The 19396-nt window shown below is 50.7% G+C and overlaps 1 protein-coding gene across 1 annotated transcript in view; it reads left to right on the top strand.

Annotated features, from left to right (window-relative positions):
• Nucleotides 1–19396, top strand: part of FRMD5 (FERM domain containing 5) — a 41043-nt gene that overhangs the window by 8385 nt on the left and 13262 nt on the right. The window contains exons 4-12 of the mRNA XM_048482099.1: nt 49–146; nt 1045–1168; nt 1518–1605; nt 4974–5062; nt 12053–12116; nt 12728–12819; nt 16390–16464; nt 17038–17106; nt 17322–17472. Coding sequence (XP_048338056.1) covers nt 49–146; nt 1045–1168; nt 1518–1605; nt 4974–5062; nt 12053–12116; nt 12728–12819; nt 16390–16464; nt 17038–17106; nt 17322–17472 — 850 coding nt within the window. The remainder of the gene's footprint in view (nt 1–48; nt 147–1044; nt 1169–1517; nt 1606–4973; nt 5063–12052; nt 12117–12727; nt 12820–16389; nt 16465–17037; nt 17107–17321; nt 17473–19396) is intronic.

Below are 19396 nucleotides of genomic sequence, written 5' to 3'. Positions count from 1 at the left end.
TGTCCTTTGAGGCACTAACCCCCCTCCTTGATGTGGTTCTCTCTTCAGGTATCTTGTCTTCTTGCAGATCAAAAGGGACCTCTATCATGGCCGCCTTCTGTGCAAGACCTCCGATGCGGCCCTGTTAGCGGGCCATATCCTCCAAGGTAGCGTCTCTGGGCCAGGTGAAAAACCTGCTCTTGTTGGGGCTTCTGCAAACCCTGCATTGTGTTGTCATGACAGAAAGCAGGGCTCCTGTGCTCAAGGTTGCCTGGGCATCTTGTTAATTTATTGTTTTAAGGGGTTTTAATGTAACTGTTGTTTTATTATGTTGTTCACTGCCCAGAGCCCTTCGGGGGAGGGGCGGTATATAAAATTAATTAATTATAAATAAATAAATAAATCTTGAGCAGGATCTCGAATGGAGGGCGTCCTCTGGGCTGTGCTGGACTCCTCCTTTCAGGAGCAGCAGTGGCGGAGTGGTTAAGAGCAGGTGTACTCTAAACTGGAGGAACCGGGTTTGATTCCCAGCTCTGCCACTTGAGTTGCCAGCTGGGTGACCTTGGGCTAGTCACAGTTCTTCGGAGCTCTCTGCCCCACCTACCTCACAGGGTGTTTGTTGTGGGAGGGGGGAAGGAAAAGGAGTTTGTAAGCCCCCTTGAGTCTCCTTACAGGGGAGAAAGGGGGGATATAAATCCAAACTCTTCTTCATTCTACCATCTGTCCGTTTGGGCAAAGCACCTCCAGTCTACACAGGGACTCATAGCTAAAGATGACAGTTGTACAATTTTCTGATTTGGGGACCAGAATTAGAAAAACTGAAGTTGACTGGCAGGCTGAGCTGCCATCTATGGCTGGCATTAGATTATAGGAGTGGGAAAGGCCACCCCCCCCCCCAACTGAGCAGACAGCGTGGGGCTCTCTGGACCATGACGGGCGAAGGGCCGGGAGCACCTCAAACAGGCCTCAAGAGAGGCAGCCTGTGAATGTTCAGAATAAATAAATATCCCCACCACCACCCTGTGAAGTGCTGACTGCTCTTTCTGCCTGTCTTCTTCCCTTCAGCGGAGGTTGGTGACTATGACCCTGGGAAGCACCCGGAAGGCTACAGCTCCAAGTTCCAGTTTTTCCCCAAACATTCGGAAAAGCTGGAAAAGAAAATTGCAGAGATCCACAAAACAGAACTCAGGTGAGGTCACATTTCGCCTGCCTCTTCGGTCCACTGTGAGCCCTGCCGTGGAAATTCCTGAGAAGAGGAACCCAGCCAGCCAGCCAGGAAAGGGGCTGGAATCCAAACAGCTGTGGACTGCCTAGGATTCGTTGCCAGATTTGTTTTGGAAACAGGCTCCGTATCTGTACTGTTGTATTGCAGGATAGGCAGAAATCCAACAGATATGGTTTCTCTGTGATGGGAACTGGCCATGGTTCTGTATGCTCTGGGCCCGTGTCCCTCCTCCTTCACACTATCAAGAGGTCACTGCAGACGGCCAGGGCTGTCTTCCGTCATGGTGACTGTGTTTGTCCCCCTTTTCTTTCAGTGGTCAGACCCCGGCTGTCTCAGAGTTAAACTTCTTAAGGAAAGCCCAGACCTTGGAGACGTATGGAGTTGACCCGCACCCGTGCAAGGTAGGCACCTGGGCTGAAGCCATGCGGGGTCTTTGGTCTTTCTTGTGTTTCTGCGGCTGCAAACTTTCTGGCTTAGGGCTTCCTGGCTGAGAACGCCGGCAGGTGACTGAACCGGCTGCTGGCTGGGACAGAGGTCCTCCAGGTGAGGAGTTGACGGTTGGCTCAGGACTCTGCTAAGCGCCTTCTGTGAGCCGGTTCCAAGTCCAGCCTGGCGCCTGTTTCTCAGGTCTGCTGTCAGCTGGGCCGGCTGAAGAGTCTCTCTGCGTGTCCCAGTCTGTTTCCAGCTGGGATCGTGCCTCTCTCTGCTGCAGGCGCTGCTTCTCCTGGCTTCCCCCCGCAGTGGGACAAGTCAGATCTATCAATCAGGGTGTTGCTGGTTGCATTTTCTCACTCTGACCAACTCCGTCCGCTGACCTGGGACGGCCATCTCTGGCTGAAGGTGGAGCTGCTGGGCCCGTTGGGCTTTTGGCCCAGTTATCTGCTGGGGTCCTGGATTTCAGCTGTAGAGCTATAACCAGTGGTGGGATTCAAATAATTTAACAACTGGTTAAGAGTGATGGACTCTAATCCGGAGAAGCGGGTTCAACTCCCTGCCCCTCCACAAGAAGCCTGCTGGGTGACCTTGGGGGCCTGTCATGTTTCTCAACCACCTCGCAAGGTGCCTGTTGTGGGGAGGGGGTGAAGGGAAGCCGCCCCCCCCCCCCCCGAGGTTCCTTGATAGAGAAAAACAGGGTATTAAAAATATACTCTTCTTCGTTTTATGTTATTTATTTGTAGTCTGCCTTTCTCATCGAGACTCAAAGTGGGTTACAGGCAGTGGCGGGATTCAAATAATTTAACAACTGGTTGCTTACAAGCACCATTTTAACAACCGGTTCTGCCAAAGTGGTGCGAACCGGCTGAATCCCACCACTGTCTGTAACTGATGATTCTCAGAGGGCTGCTTCAACGTACTGGACGGGCACCCTTCATGAAATCGGCTTCTGAATAGGATTTCCAGGCATCGGCCAGCAGAGATAGTGGATCCGGGAGCTGCCCCCCTCAGCTGCTGCTCTCAAGGGAGCGCTCTGTTTAGGATGCTTCTTGCCGGCTGAGGCCTCCACTGCTCAGGATTGTGCCCAGCAGGGGCTGCCACCAGCAGCGGAGGAGGAGGAGGAGGAGGTGGTGGTGGTGGTGGTGGTTTCTGGGCACTGGCTGATGCTGCTGACCGTTGGCGGAGGATGAGGCAAAGGCTTGTCACCAGGGGTGGGATTCAAGTAATTTAACAACCGGTTGTTTTCAAGCACCATTTCAACAACCGGTTCTGCCGAAGTGGTGCGAACTGGCTGAATCCCACCGCTGCTTGTCACCTAAGTGGCTTGTTGATGAAGCAGGGCCCATTTCTGGCCAGAAGCCACACAGAGCGGGGGAAGAAGAAGAGTTTGGATTTACACCTTGCCTTTCTCTCTGGAAGGAGTCCCAAAGCGACTGACAAATTTATTTCCACTCCCCACAACAAACACCTTGTGAGGTAGGTGAGCCTGTGAGAGTTCCAAGAGAACTGTGACTTGCCCAAGGCCACCCAGCAGGCTTCCCGTGGAGGGGTGGGGAGTCAAACCCAAATTCTTCAGATTAAAGCCCACCTCTCTTAGCCATCTCGCCACACCCACTCTGGCATGTTCACGTTTCCCTGTCAGATCATGGGTTTTTTTAAAAGTCTGGAATGGCCGTGGTTTATTCTCTCTCTTGTAACAGAGCACAGAGTCCTTATTGTGTTCCAGGGTTTCCCCCTTGAGCCTCCTTTTGTCAGCCCTGACTTGTGAGGGATTTTTTAAAAATAATTTTTATTGTATAGAATATTTGTACATTTGTTACATTTAATAACTTTGTTCTATCTATACATTTTTTCCTTTTTCTCCCCCCTCCCCCCCTCTCTTCAATTGGTTGTTTCATGCAAGCAGTAGGAGGTTCATTCTTCTTATTCTCTTATTCCATGGTTCTTCGTTAAATCCGGCTTCTTCCATCCATTTCTCATACAATGTCCATAGTTTCATGATATCTTCTATTTTTTCTTGCCATAATGTATTTTTGACAGTCTCTCAAAGATCTCTAACTGTATTTGTTCCCAGATATATTCCAACCAGTTTGAAACTGTCCATTTTTGTTATCTTTCCAGCCCAACGCTAACACTGCGCGTGCTGCTCTGATCATTATTTTATAAATTGGTTCCAAACTTCTGTTCACTCTTATATCATCTATTATCCCCACAATTAGTAAATCATTATTTACATCAATTTTTACTTTTACTAACTGTTCTACATATTTCAAAATATTCTCCCAAAACTTTTTCACCACTTTGCATTCTACCCACATATGTGTATAATATGCTCCTTTTTCTCCACTTGTGAGGGATTTTTAAGCGGAAACTGCAGCTCCCAGTTCAGAATGTGCCGTCAGAGCTGGTTTGAGGCTTCTCAGACCTGCGGTCCATTTAAAACCTCCTCCTTTCCTTCTGCCTCTCAAGACAGGCTCAATAGTTTCTCTTGACGATCCCCTTTACCTGCTGAGGCAAAGCTTTGACAGCTGCTGGGGAAAAAAGCCATCATAAGTATCACGAAAGCAAGCCTGGGAGAGCCACGCTTGTTTCATTAAAACCTGGGTTCTTTTCTCCAATAACTCCAATCAGCTGAGGTCTCAACGATTTTTATTGAAAAACAGAAATAAAAGAAATACACCATGATTGCGGTTAAGGGATTGCTTAGGTGGTCATATCCCTTTTGGTTCTTTGTCCCCCTTCCGGGAACCCATGGCCCAGAGATGCTTCTCTGTCCACGTCTCAAGATGGAATTCCAAAACCTTTGTTTTCCCCTTCCCAGGAAAACTCTGTTCGAACCACCCACGAAATTAGCTAGGCCTTTGAAGTTTCTATCCCAGCACCTCGGCATGGTTTACCATTCCTCAGGAGATCAAAAGGCAAAGATGCTTTTCACAGTCATGTGTGATTTTGCTAGTTTTACAGTACTCTTCCATCACAATAAGCATGTGGATTCAAAGCTGGTTTAGAAGGGAAAACCTTCACAGGCCTCCATGAAAACTCAGCGGCAAAGCTGCACACCCAGGGATGTGTTGGGATCACACATTGGAAGAAGAGGGAGTAAAGTGGAAATGTCTGCATGGCATCCGTCAAATATCCATTATTGAAGATTAAAACTGCAGGCAGAAGCTGTTGTTGCTCTCCTGGGAGGAGGGAGTGGCTGGACTGGCCGCAGCTGCCTCTGCCTCTGTGCTTCAGGCCTCCAGCTGTCTGCAGATGTGGGGAGGGGGGGCTCTCTGGTCCAGTGCGCTTCTCTGCTTCTCTGCCTTGATGCCAGGCTGCCCCTGTCTTGCAGGACGTGTCGGGAAATCCTGCCTTTCTGGCGTTCACTCCGTTTGGATTCGTGGTCCTGCAAGGGAACAAGCGAGTGCACTTCATCAAGTGGTGAGTCCTCCTGTCCCGGGAAGTTGTTTGGTTTCCAGTGTGTGTTTTAGGGGCCCTCCTGGCCACCTACCCCAGAGTTGCCCACTTTCCCTGGCTCCTGGCCTTGCTCCTCTCTGTCCGCGTGACGCTTGCCACACTCCCAGCCTCTGTGGCAAAAAAGTCGGCAGGCGCTTCTGTAGTGTGGAGGGAGAACGCATCTGCTTATTGTCCTTCCCTTGGCCCAGACCCCGTGGCCACTCGTTTCCTTAATCGCAGCCAAACTCCACAGCATTTCCTTGATGCCCTGCAGTGCCAGGAGGATGTGGGGAACAGGGGCTGGGCCTGCCTGGGGCCTCGCTGTTGCTTTCCTGTTCACATCGCCTGGGTGCAGACTGGGCTAGTGGAGGACCGGGGGCCTGAAGGGTCGGCACGAGGATGGAGTCTTGTCGCAGGGCGTGCAGCTGTGCCCAGAACCACCAGTCAAGATCTCAATACTGAACCAGTTTGGAAAGGGGGACGGGAGGGCTATGGGCTTCCTGCAGGAGAGTCCCGGATGCTTTTTGAACATCGTCTGGCCCCACCTGACGTGAGGAGGGCACTTCTCCCACGCAGGGGCTGTCGTCTGGGATCTTGCTAATTCCCAAGGGCGCCTTCTGGGTCCGTTCCTTGGCCAGAGCTGAGGACCACTGAAGTCCCGTCCTTGATCCCCTCAGGACTTGTCAGCCGTCCTCAGCAAATGGGCCAAGCAAGCTAGATACAGGATCACGTGGCGCTTCCCCCTCACTTACAACCATTGAGACAATGTAAAGAGCTTTTTAACAAAAAACAAAAAATATTTTAAAACACTTTTTTTTGGCGGGGTGGGAGGGAGGTTGATGAATGTTCAGAACTTGCACTAGGACAGTGGTGGTGAACCTTTGGCACTCCAGATGTCATGGACTACAATTCCCATCAGCCCCTGCCAGGGGCTGATGGCCAATTGTAGTCCATGCTGGCGAGAGCTGATCTTTCGATGTAGGGTCCCTATTGTCTGAACATTCAGCGTGCAAGGAAACGAGGTGTCTCCGCTGTGGCAGACCTTCTTCCAGTAGTCAGCTGTGCAGGGAAACCATCCGGGGAAAGCCGGCAAGATCTGGCTGCCGCTGGTTCAGCAGGAGGAGGAAGGACTCAAAAAAGTCATCTTGCAAAAGAGGACGAGCAAAGTGCCCAGGGCTCATGAGCAGCAGAACGGCCGCTCGAGTGAGGGTCTCTTTCTTTGGCGGGGGCAAAGTCTGAAGCCCTTTGGAGAAAAGTTAGATCACCTGGGGAGGGGAGCAAGACCTTGGTCACCCTCTCAAGGGGATTGAGACAGCGGCTGTGAGGGCAAGGAAGGAGCAGGTGGCCAGCTCTTTCGCTCGGGTCAGGCAGGGTCAGGACTCCCCAAAGAGCACAAATTTTGCCCCTTTGCTTAACCCCCCACAGAGTGGCCCATCTTGCATGCAGTATTTCTCTTGAGGCCCTTCATTCTCCGGTGGAGTCGCAGTGAGGTCTCCTCGCGTGTCTCTGTTTACACGTGAGGAGGCGCCCCAGCTTGCCGGCCCTCACTTCTGGGTCGCTCCCAATGGTTGGTTTTGTTTTTAAAGCTCTATCAATATTTTTGTTTTAAATTAGTATTTTTCTGCTTTTTGCAAAAGCTGGCTGTGGAAATGCCCGGGAGGAGTTTGTGCAGGGTGGTCATGATGGGGGTGGAGGCCAGAAAGAGCGGAAACTCCAAAGTGAGGGGAAACATTGGGGGCTCCCTGCTCTGTCTAACCATGGGGCTTTGGGGATCTGTGGCACCATAACACAAAGTGCATCAGTACAGAAATCTCTGCCCCAAAGAAAATGCTCCCTCGCTGTGGGGCAGAGCAGCAGTATATAATCAGCCAGTGTTTTCTCGCATTAAGCGGGCCTTCCTGAAGTGTTGGAGACAGAGATGAATCCACCAAACTGCTAAACATGAAAATGTGGTTTGGGGGGTGTTTCCCTAAAGCAGTGGTGGCGAACCTATGGCACGGGTGCCAGAGGTGGCACAGAGCCCTCTCTGTGGGCACGCACACACAGAGTTCGTTGTGGGGGCCGGAAAATCATCCTCCCACACTCACACACATCTAGGCTGGGCTGGGCCGCTGCGCATGATATGCATGCACCACGGCGAGCAGGGAGGACTCAGCTGGTGGGCCTGGTGCCTGTGATCCGGGTGGCTGCTTCCCAAAGGGGGCGCAGAGGAGGCGGAGGTGCTAGAGAGGCACATGGGACATGCTGGAGGCTAGAGCAGATAATAGTGTAATTATTTCAGGTAAATTATTAGCCTAAGACCTAGTTTTGGGGAAGCAGCGTAAGCTGTTAAGTGCTTTTAAACCCCACTGATGTCATGGGAAGAACTAAAGCATGATCCTTTACTTGGGAGTAAGCTCGGTTGCTGGCAATGGGGCTTGCTTCTGAGTAACCCCTCCTAGGGTCGTGATTCACCCATTTGAGGCGATGCATGGTTTCTTCACCAAACTTACTCCCGAGTAACGCGCACCTTGGAGCCAACCGTTTTTTCTAAACTAAAACCTCAGTATTCAGGTTAAATTGCCATGTTGGCACTTTGCAATAAATAAGTGAGTTTTGGGTTGCAATTTGGGCACTCCGTCTCAAAAAGGTTCGCCATCACTGCCCTAAAGTGTTACAGCAGAAGTTCTGGGGGAACGTGAAGATACTGAAGGTGGTTCCCTGCCAACACAAGAAGCTTTGTGGGGCAGTGCAGCCCCAGAGCGCTCTTAGGATGCCCGGGGTCCCATCAGTACCTGTGTGGGGTGTGAGACCCTTCCCTCCTGGAGATGCTGCATGAAGAGCAAGGATCCTGCTTGAGCTCAGCTAAGGAGAATCCAGAGACACAGAACCGGGGATTCAGAGGAGGCCACTGCACGGCAGAAGGGGTCTGTCTGTCTGTCTGTCTGTCTGTCAGGGAGTTGCTGAGAGCTGCCAAGATGTCCGGGGTGGGGGGGCAGTGCTGGGTACCCCTGGCAGCTCCAGAGATGAGGCCCATCTGCTTGCCAGTCTGTTGGGTGGCTTGTTTGATCTGAATGATTTGCCCCTCTGAGGGGAAGCAGAGAAGGAAGCCAGAGCCTGCAAAGAGCGACGGCACCTCTAGCTGAGCACAGATCTCTGGCCTCTCTGCTTTAATATTTGGGGCCGTGGAACGCCATGGAGGACTGGAGCGGTGGCTTGTGTCCACTGGAGAAGCGCCTGGCTCCGGGGAGGGGCTGCCGCCCGGGGAGGGGATTTTAGGTTAGCGCAAAGCCTCTTCAGGCGGGATTTGAGCAAGGGTGGTCGAGAGGGGCAGCTGCCCCAGGCCCCACACTCAGGGAGCCCAACTGCCCACAGTCCCTCCTGCCCCACATCTGCCCCATCGAGGGCTCAGGCCGCAGTGGCTCCTGCTGACTTCACACGAGGTGAAGGCCATACCTTGCTTGGCTGGGCAGTGGGGAGGAAGTCCGGGCCACTCTCCTGGGTTTTTGGGGGGGCGGGGGGCTGAATCACTAAGACCTGCTTGCTGGACTTGGGACTGTTGCCGCTGCAGCGGAACCAGGGCCAATGGACACAGAGGGGGGCAGGGGGTTCTCTGCGCCCCCAGTTCTCTGCAGAGCCTCCACCGCAACAGAAGGTGTGGCAGAGGTGTGTTTTGGTCCTGATCCTTGCACTGCTTAGAAGCCAGCCAGCCTCAGAGCCGAAACCTCAAAGGCGCAGGGATCGGTTCGGAGAGCAATGCGGGGGCGGGGGGGGGGGGGGGACCAGAGATGCTGGTATTTTTTGGGGTTCCATAAGAATTGGGCTGGTGGCTCTCCTTCCCAAAGGGAAGCCCAGATTTGAATATTGTTCCTGACCCAAGACCCACCCTCAGGGCCCACTGAATCGGAATGGGGTGGCTTCTCAGGAGCCTCGACCAGGCCAGGACTGGAAGGTGTGTGTGTGTGTGTGCGCGCGCGCGTGCAGGAGAAGAGAGTCAGGGATGGGGAGCCCCAGCGGAACACTGGGGGGCAGCCCCTCCAGCCGTTCTCTCGCTGCTCCTTATCCGTGCTTGCAAAATGAAGCCCCGCTTTCCTGTGAAAGATCCAATAAGGGTCTCCACACGGCATGGAGACCTGGCTGTTGGGGCGGGGGGGGGGGGGGTGAGGGGGGCCAATTCAGGCAAGAAGAGATGAATGTCAGGGAGGGGGCTGCCTGCACTGCAAGCGTGTTGTGGACCAGGGGAAGACTGACGGGTGGGGAAGTCAGCCAAGGTGAAGGCTTCCTGGAGAGGGGGCTTCCCGCACGGAGCAGGTAGACTTGGGCAGGCAGGTGGTGCCAGGTGGGAAGGGAGAGTGAGACCCGAGCCCTTCCGATGCCGTCAAGGCATGCCGGCCCCTTTGTGCTGCGGCCCCTGTGCGACCTCTTCGTGTGCACGAGCAGCCTTGCACAGTGTGGTCGTGTGGGGTGGTGGTTAAGAGTGATGGACTCTAATCCGGAGAAGCGGGTTCAACTCCCTGCCCCTCCACAAGTAGCCTGCTGGGTGACCTTGGGGGCCTGTCATGTTTCTCCCCACCTGTTGTGAGGAGGGGGTGAAGGGAAGCCCCCCCCCCGAGGTTCCTTGACAGGGTATTAAAATATACTCTTCTTCGTTTTATGTTATTTATTTGTAGTCTGCCTTTCTCGTCGAGACTCAAGGCGGTGGGATTCAAAGAATTTAACAACTGGTTGTTTACAAGCACCATTTTAACAAACGGTTCTGCCGAAGTGGTGCGAACCGGCTGAATCCCACCTATAAAAGTCGTGCAGTCAGGCTGCAAAGATGACCCCTCGGGAAGGCAGCGGGGTCAGGCTTGTGCAGGGGTCTGCAACCTGTGGCTCTCCAGATGTTCATGGACTACAATTCCCATCAGCCCCTGCCAGCATGGCCAATTGGCCATGGGAATTGTGCCATGGGGCTGATGGGAGTTGTAGTCCATGAACATCTGGAGAGCCACAGGTTGCAGACCCCTGGGCTTGTGGAATTAGAGCCCAGAGCAAAAGGGAGCAAGAGAAGGTGGCTCTCTAGGGGCCACGGCCCAGCGAGCAGGGCTTGGGGCCACATGTGGCAGTGGTGTCCCCTTGGGGGAAGACCCCCTCCTCGCTAATTTATGGCAGGTCTGCTGTGTAAACTTTTGGCCACGCGCATCGGCGCCTGCTTTGTGCTGTTCTCCCAAACAGATCCAGACCCGATGGGGCCCCTCTGTGTTGGGTATTTCATCCCCTCAGCAGCAGCAGCAGCAGCACTTCAAAGGAAAACCAGAGGTAGTAAGACAGTGAACAAGATTGGGGCAGCCCTGTTTATTCCTCCCAACTTTATCCCTCCCTAAGAAGAGCCGAAAAACGAAAGACCCCCGGGGGAGCCTTTGGCCAGGTGCTGCTCTTGTGGCCATCGGAAGACAACCTCTGCCCCCTCAGGCTGTCAGGCTGCCCTGCCGTGGAGAGGGCGGATGATGGCCAGGACCAGTCTTAGCGGAGAGGGTACCACGTCTTCTTCTTTCAGCTCCAGTTGTAGATCAGCAAAGCCCAAAAGTGGGATGTTTATTCCCATGCGAGGAGGGTGACTTCTGATACCGGCAGGCAAGAAAAATCATGGTGGTTTTGACCCAGGAACAAGGCACGTGTGGGTGCATCGCTAGAACACTTTGCTTGCATTCAATCAGTGGGCGGGGCCTTGTGGCTCAGGGAACCAGCAGCACCCTCCCCAGCCACCCTCCGTGGAAGCCCACATTCTTTTCACCTTAATTTCCAGCCTCCGACCCCAAAACGGAAGGGGCTCCTTGGCCCCTGCTTTCCTTGGGAAGAGGAACCATCCTAGAGTCTGCCCCCGCCGCTGCCCACAGCTCTTTCCAGGTCTCTGGTCCTGCCCAGAGCGCTTCCCCCTTTCGTTGTCCCGCCCCAAGGGGATTGTTGCGCCCGGTGCCCTTTTCCTTGGGCTCCAACACCCCCACCCACCCCCCCCGGCCACTTCCAGCATCACAAGGTTCCAGTCCGGGTCTCGCCCTTTCAAAGACACCCTCCTGATAAGAAGGCATCTTCTGTGATGCTTCCAGCAGCTCTACGAATCCTCCCCACAACCGCGGCCCCCTCCCCATGCAGAACAGAGCAGAACTCATTTGGGACAGGTGGTCAGGGCCTCGGGTGGCATTTCCGCCAGAGGTGCCTGCCTGCCCGCACTCCCCCCCCCCCCACCGGCCGTCCGCAGAGCTGTGATCCGGTCCGTGCGCTGTCCACTCCCGCTGTCCCTTCTCTTGCTTTGTATTGTATCCCACTGCTGATGTACCCCAGTCTCCTGTTTCCCTTTTTTACTGCAGCCACACTCTGGGCTGAGGGGCTCCAAGGATTTTGCTACAATAAACCCTAAACCCCCTTCCTGGTCAGTACGCTGCATGACTGTTCCTTGTAATCTGTACTCTCGATATTGGTTTGTTGCCCCCAAACGTATTATTTTGTACATTTGTCTGCATCGTCCATGTTGATTGGCCCAGTCGTCCAAGAACCACCCACTCCCCCCCACCCCCCGCCCAGAGTTGGCCTGGTTGTTACTCATTCTTTGCTGTATCTCAGATTTTGGCCTCATCAGCTAAGTGTGGTTATCTCACATTCAGTATTCTCATGCAGATAATGCACCTGTGTTCACCTGGGGGCCCCTGGACTCCCCCTCCCTCTCAGGTTCCCCCCTCCCAGCCGTGCTTCCTGGGAGGCCGGGAGCCCTCTTATTTCCCCGATTTGACACTTTGGGCGGACCTCAAACGTTGAACATGAAACTCTGTCCTCAAAACATCTCTGTTTCTTAACTTTGCGTTTGGTTTAAATTTCTGCATCTTGCTGGAACAAACTCCACTGTCTGTGGGCTCTGCATTTGTGATGCTGTGCGGTGGGTGGTGGGCAGGGGGGACCCCCATTTAATGGGGCCGGGGAACCCCCCATTAATGGCAGTTTGTCTTTTTATGCTTGTAGGAATGAAGTGGCAAAAATGAAATTTGAAGGGAAGACGTTCTATTTATACGTAAGTCAGAAAGAGGTGAGTGCTTTCTGCGTGCCCTTTTTCAAAAGGGGGGGTTGCGTTTTGGAGCAGCATCCCAACAGGGCTCTCGTTCTGCCCGGAGGCCCACGGCCCACGGTGGGAGGTCCCTGGTGACATTTTAATTGCTTCTCCTTTCACCCAGTCCAGTCCAGAGGTCCACAGGCAGCCAGGGGGAAATTCAGTCAAATACTCCTCTGTCATGAGATAGAGCTGGGATAGCTTAGGGCTGCAGTGAAGTTGCCGTGGCCAGAACCAGGGCTTGAAGTCTGACAGTGTTCCATTTGAAAGAGGCCAAAAGGGTAGAGATGCCAGCAGCATTACAAGGCCAGTAACTTCTTACAGCACACAAATGAAAATTGTGCCAGCCTTTCCGGCAGCAGCCCTTGCCTTTAGTGCCAGATGGTTGCCATGTTTTGTGCAGTATTTGGTGCCCCCAAGGGTTTATACACACACACACAAACCCATAGCCCTTCTAGCCTGAAGACTGCTGTGCTATCCTGGCTGCATTTGCATGACGTTGGGCTCCGCGGTGCTCGGTAAGGGCCCGGAGCATGAAAAAAACATGTGAATTAACCTGACGGGTTTTTCTTTTTCTGGGCTTTTGGTAGGAAAAGAAAATTGTCCTGACATATTTTGCTCCAACTCCTGAAGCCTGCAAGCACCTCTGGAAATGTGGGATTGAAAATCAAGCCTTTTATAAGTAAGCATCAAACGGATTCTCCCACCGTGCGAGTGTCAGCCGGGTGTGTGTGTGTGTGTGCGCGCGCGCCTGGTGTGGTCCTCTGGATGCCAGATTTGGACTGAGTCTCCTGTTGCTGAACCCGAAATTCAAATGCAAAGGCCCACGACATTTGCACCGAGTCTCTGTTTGGATACAGGGATGCCATCACAAAAAGAAAAGGAGCAAAAGAGGGTGAAGGCGCCACTTACATTTGTACATAAGTCACATTTATGTTTGTTTATTTATTTATTTATAATTGATTTTGTATACCGCCCCTCTCCCGAAGGGCTCTGGGCGGTAACAACACAGTAAAACAACAATCATATTAAAACCTCAGTAAAACAGCAGATTAACAAAATTACATTGGCGTCCAGCATAAAACTTCATAAACCCACCCTGGGAAAAAAACAAATAATGGGACGGAGGGCCCCCATAAGTATTCAGGGGCCCAGAGTGTAAAAGGGGGGGAGGGGGAAAGGGGCACACATCAGCGGCCAGATGTTGAGTAATGCATTTTGCGGGGGGCTGTATAACATTCAGGGTTGCCTTCCTCTTGAATAAATTTGGCGGTATCTTTCAGGGGGATCCCCCCCGGCTGTTCAAAAACTGTGTTGAGAGAGCAAATCTGAACTTGGAACCTATTCTGGTCTGTTCAGTGGGGCTTACTCCCAGGAAAGTATTATGGGACAGCAGTGTTAGTTCCTTCTTGTTGCTTTATGACTTGCTTCGAAAGTGCCAAGGCCATTTTCCCTCATCAGCTCTTGGGGAGCAGTGAGACTGAGCGAGCCGCAGCCGGGCTTCTCAGGGCATTGACGTGAAATGCAGCTGCCGGATTGCTTTACAAATCTGGAGTTTGTCTTCCTGGTGGTGAATTGGCCAATTGCTGCCGGTTTGTGCAGCCACTGAAGCAGATGCTAAATGCAATCAAGCCACTTCTCTGATGCTCTCAGCTGCCTGCAGGCACCGGGGCCTCACAAAAGCATGCTTTTTTAATACTCCAGATTTCACCCGCAGGTACATAATAAAAAAACCCGAGTAAGCTTAGTTATCAGTCAAGGAGCGGGTCCAAGGAGGGCTGAATTGCCTCAGAGTGTCTTATTCCACCGACAAGCTGCGTGGATCCCTTCAGCCTTCCACCCGACACAGGGGCCGGGCAACACCCGTTCTGCAAATCCACGGCAAAAAGTTCATTGCGAAAGTGTCTTTTAAGATGCCCCCAGGCCGGGGTTCTGTCCTCTACTTTATAAAGCCGCAATGATGCAGCTGGCCTCCACTCGAGCCAGGGCCTTCACGGCTCTGGCGCCGGCCTGGTGCAACACTCTCCCTCCAGCTGTCCGGGCCCTGCGGGACCTTGGGGATTTCCGCAGGGCCTGTAAGACCGAGTTGTTCCACTGGGCCTTTGGAGAGACCGGCCGCTGAGGATGCCCCTGCCCCCTCCTCTTTACCCCCATGGGCCCTAATACCATCAGGACCCATCATTTCGCATTAGGAGGGTTTCGTAAGGGCGCGGGCGATGTTCTAAGATACTACTGTTGTTTTAATGATATGTATGTTTTTAGCTGATGTTTTATCTGTACACCGCCCTGAGCCCTTCGGGGATAGGGCGGTATACTAAATTTAATAAATAATAATCATAATCATAATCATAATAATAATCATAATAATAATACTTACACGATACGAGGATTTAAGGATTGAACTACAAAGACTCTAGCACAAACCAGTAAAGGTGGTCCCAGTGGTGATCGGCACACTGGGTGCAGTGCCTAAAGATCTTGAACGGCACTTAAAAACAATTGGCGCTGACAAAATCACCATATGTCAGCTGCAAAAGGCCACCCTACTCGGCTCTGCACGATTTATTCGTCGATACATCACACAGTCCTAGATGCTTGGAAAGTGTCCGACGTGTGATGTAATACAAAATCCAGCATATTGATCTTGTTTGCTGTGTATAACTGTTTTTGTATCAAAATAATAATAATAATAATAATAATAATAATAATAATAATAATAATAATAATAATAATAATAATAATAATAATAATAATAATAATAATAATAATAATAATAATAATAATAATAATAATAATAATAATAATAATAATAATAAAAGTGGCTCAGTGGTCTAGTAGGCCATGTCTGGGTCCCATGTGTTTTTAATGCAACGCTTTCCCACACAAGTGTTCTCTGAGGGGTTTATATTAAAACGGTTAACCAGACTCCAGTCAGCTGATGGGCCTGCCCTGGGGTGTCCTGAATTCAAATGCTGGAAGAGTTTCTTAGACTCTTGTCGGCATCATTATGAGCCTCAGTGGCGTATCTGGGGGGTGGGGGTCACGACCCAGCTTATCTTCAACTAATTTTGCCCCTGTGCTTTGAATATCATCATTAGCAAACTGAGTACAACTAACACCCTTCTGAAGGAGGGTTTAAAATCTGAAAATGAATGTTTCTATCTCAGCCCTAGCCTCTCAGGGGGGTTCAGCAAATTCCAAACAGGCTCCCAGGGGTCTGCAACCTGCGGCTCTCCAGATGTTCATGGACTACAAATCCCATCAGCCCCTGCCAGCCACATTAATATGGCTCGTCCAAGAAAAGTTATAATTAAAAATAATAGTCAAAACAACTATGGGGGACCTTTGGAAAACACTAACACTTTGTTCTTTTGATAATTTGCATCTAGAAACTCCTGGGAACAGTAAAGCGCAAATGAATGCAATAAATAGCTTCAACGAAAGTGAGACCAAGATATCAGCAAGGCCTCACCAGCATTTAACAAATTTGAAACAGGCTTTTGAGATAAGTGGCCAGCAGGGAGAAAGGCTTTGCAGATTTTAACACGGGCGGGCGTCCAACCGCACAGGGGCACTTAAGATTTCTTAAGAGGACAGTTGTAATGTTAAAGAAAACTTAAGTACTGTTAAGTTTTTGGAATGTTGTAGCTGGATTCAAGCTATATCTTCTGGATAATTCAGGCTGTATGGAAAGTAGATTGTTTTAAATCCAGATAATTAAAAATCTTCTTTTACAATATGGATAGTTCTCTTTTAACATTATTTTCCCCTTGCTTTCCCAGCTGGCCCAGATGAAGTTATTCCGTGGTACTTTGGGGTACAGTTCACCTGTCTCCAGTGTTACCTGTAATTATTGTTTGAATAAAATAACACGCTAAAAATCTGAATAAGTAAATTGAACAACACAATTTTGTGTGCTGGCTACACATACCGCATTTTATGTTCTTAAAGAAAAGAAAGCAATGCACACATTTCTCCGCGGGCAACGGCTTCAAAATTTCCGGAAATGTTTCATCTGCAGCAACCAGCCTTTACCAGCATCTGGCCGCAGGCACTTAAGTGGGAGCTCCAGATCCCCCTTGGCAGCCTTGAGACCGAGGAGAGGCCTCTCTGTGCGTCCCCTGCCCCAGTTGGGACACCGGCCTCAATCTATTCTGCCAACAGCCTCTCTTGCTCTGCGCTTTTAGAAGCCGAGTAATATTCTGCAGTGATCCAATAAGTGGTCCCAGCCAACACACATCTCTTGTTTCAGATTGGAGAAGTCGAGCCAAGTCCGCACTGTGTCAAGCAGCAACCTCTTTTTCAAAGGGAGCCGGTTTCGATACAGGTAAATAAGGATGTTCCTTCTGGATTACCTGCATGTCAGCAGTTTGGTTGTATTAGATGTAAGAAGTTGGAGGGGGGCTCCTTCTACTTGAAGAAAGGTTTATGAGAGGTGGTCTTGTCTTTCCAGAGTTCAGTGGTCTTGCTTTCCTTTTTATTTTCCAGAGAAATGTTTTTGCTGCTGATCAGAAATGCGGGGGTGGGGTGGGGTGGGGGGTGCAGACTGTGCCCCAGAGGAAAGCCAATTGGCAAAGGATTTCCTCTAGAATCTCCTTCGCTAGACAACAAGAGAATTAGCCAATTGTGGAACTGAGAAGAGAAGGTGTGGCATGACCCCCTCCAACCCCCCCCCCCCAAGAGCTGCCTTGTGCCACTAGACAAAAAGTATTGTGCTTTCTGCTAGATTTTTGTACCTGCTGGAAAGAAAGCTGTTTCTGTCTCATGTCAGCAGAGATTTTATGGAAAGAGCAGGTCAGCAGAGATTTTATGGAATTTTATTTATGTGCCTACAGAGTAGTGGGGTGAAGGGGAGTATTTTCCTTTCCTGTTACTCTTTATCTTCTCCAACTGCTTTTAGTGGCCGCGTGGCGAAAGAAGTGATGGAGTCCAGTGCCAAGATTAAAAGGGAGCCTCCAGAAATCCACAGGTAAGAGCTTCATCACCTGTAGGCTCATCTGGCAGGTTGCTCCGGCATTGCTTGATTTACTGTCAGTCCCCACGGGCGTGGTCCTGGGCTACCACCACACCAGAACTTTCTGCCTAGAGCCCATGTTTTGATTTTGCTTCGTAATCTAAGGAGAGGGACGTTCTTTCTTAAGCATCCAAGGCCATTTCCCCCCCGCGCTTTCTCCCTTCGTACAGGGCCGGACTGGTTCCTAGCCGCAGCTGCCCGTCCATCACTCACGGCCCCCGGCTCAGCAGCGTTCCCAGGACGCGAAGGAGAGCTGTGCACATCTCCATCATGGAAGGTGAGTGTTCCGCCTGCATCTTCACAGAGCTCTTTTCTGCCCAGGTTTGGGACCCAATAAAAGGATTGGGGGTGGGGGGAGGGTTTTACTTGCCGTCCACGTTGGTTTTTTCCCCTTAAGAACATAAGGAAGAGCCTGCTGGATCAGACCAGAGTCCATCTAGTCCAGCTCTCTGCTACTCGCAGTGGCCCACCAGGTGCCTTTGGGAGCTCTCAGGCAGGATGTGAAAGCAATGGCCTTCTGCTGCTGTTGCTCCTGAGCACTTGGTCTGCTAAGGCATTTGCAATCTCAGATCAAAGAGGATCAAGATTGGCAGGCACAGATCGACTTCTCCTCCATAAATCTGTCCAAGCCCCTTTTAAAGCTATCCAGGTGAGTGGCCATCACCACCTCCTGGGGCAGCATATTCCAAACACCAATCACACGTTGCATGAAAAAATGTTTCCTTTTATTAGTCCTCATTCTTCCCCCCAGCATTTTCAATGGATGCCCCCTGGTTCTAGTACTGTGAGAAAGAGAAAAATTTATGTCTGTCAACATTTTCTACCCCATGCATAATTTTATAGACTTCAATCATATCCCCCCTCAGACGTCTCCTCTCCAAACTAAAGAGTCCCAAATGCTGCAGCCTCTCCTCATAAGGAAGGTGCTCCAGTCCCTCAATCATCCTCGTTGCCCTTCTCTGCACTTTTTCTATCTCTTTAATATCCTTTTTGAGATGTGGCGACCAGAACTAAACACAGTACTCCAAGTGCGGTCGCACCACGGCTTTATATAAGGGCATGACAATCCTTGCAGTTTTATTATCAACTAGGACTGGAATCCTTCACTGGACACAGTATGAGAGATTGGATCATTCTGGAGTCCTTTTCGGTGCCTCCCAAATTCTGTGCTGCTTCTGCATCCAGGGATGGCCGGTCTAGTGAGAAAATGCTCCAACCGTGGCTGTTCTTTGGTTGCAGCATTGCCCTCTTGTGGCCGCAAGGGAGCTCATGGGAAGCCCGGACTTCCAGACCTCGTTTACACTTCATTTGGGGCAAAAGGCCTGGCCAGTTCCACATGCAGTGACTGCACTGGTGCTATTTCTGGGCGCAAAGGATTGCCACACACGCGCTAGTCAAGGATTTAACCCCTTATAAGCTGGACCCTGCACCCCTGATCTTCTAGCAGCCCTTCCACCTGAGGCCAACAGTGGCTCCTGGCCAGAGGAGGCTCCTTGGACCGAGTGCAGTGGGCGTCCACAAGGCAAACAGATCCCTTGGATCCTGTAACGAGAGCCGTGCTCTTTCAGCCCCAGGGAATTTGGACTAATTAGTTCTATAAGAATTCACCCTCAAGACTTTTAGCCCCAGATCGCTTCAGGATCTATCGAATAAAAATTGTCTTGTAACATTTATGTCAGATAGTACAAATGAATTAGCTGTGAGTTCTATTCTTTGAGGTCTCGCCAGCAAATCAGGCGGACATCTTTCAGGCAGTTCCTACCTTTTATTGAAAAAAGAAATGATTCTCTTTATTAGACAAGAGGAACAGACAAGTATGTGGAAATGAACCCCACGGCTCCTGCAAAATTGTGTCAAAAATTTTAAATCTCAGAGAATTTCTCAATTATATTTGAATAAGTAAAATTTTAAAGCAGATTTCAACTTAGCTTTTAAAAAAAAATTTATAAACCCAAGCAGAAATCTCATCTAATCTCTTGAGAGTTCCTATCCAGAGAAATTGGAGTTGCTTATCCCATCAATCCATTTAAAAATAAAAATAGCAATCTAATCATATGCAATATCTTTTCTAACTTAAGTGTGTGACTGTTATCTGGATAAATGATAGCATCTCAACTACTGATGAGATTAGTAGTAGTACATACTGATGAGATTAGCTACTGATGAGATAGCCAGTATGTAGTAGTAGTACATACTGATGAGATTAGCTACTGATGAGATAGCCAGTATGTAGTAGTAGTAGTAC

This window comes from Sphaerodactylus townsendi, linkage group LG17, assembly GCF_021028975.2.
Source record: "Sphaerodactylus townsendi isolate TG3544 linkage group LG17, MPM_Stown_v2.3, whole genome shotgun sequence".
Classification (NCBI taxonomy): Eukaryota; Metazoa; Chordata; class Lepidosauria; order Squamata; family Sphaerodactylidae; genus Sphaerodactylus; species Sphaerodactylus townsendi.
This window is presented reverse-complemented; position numbering and strand designations above follow the sequence as displayed.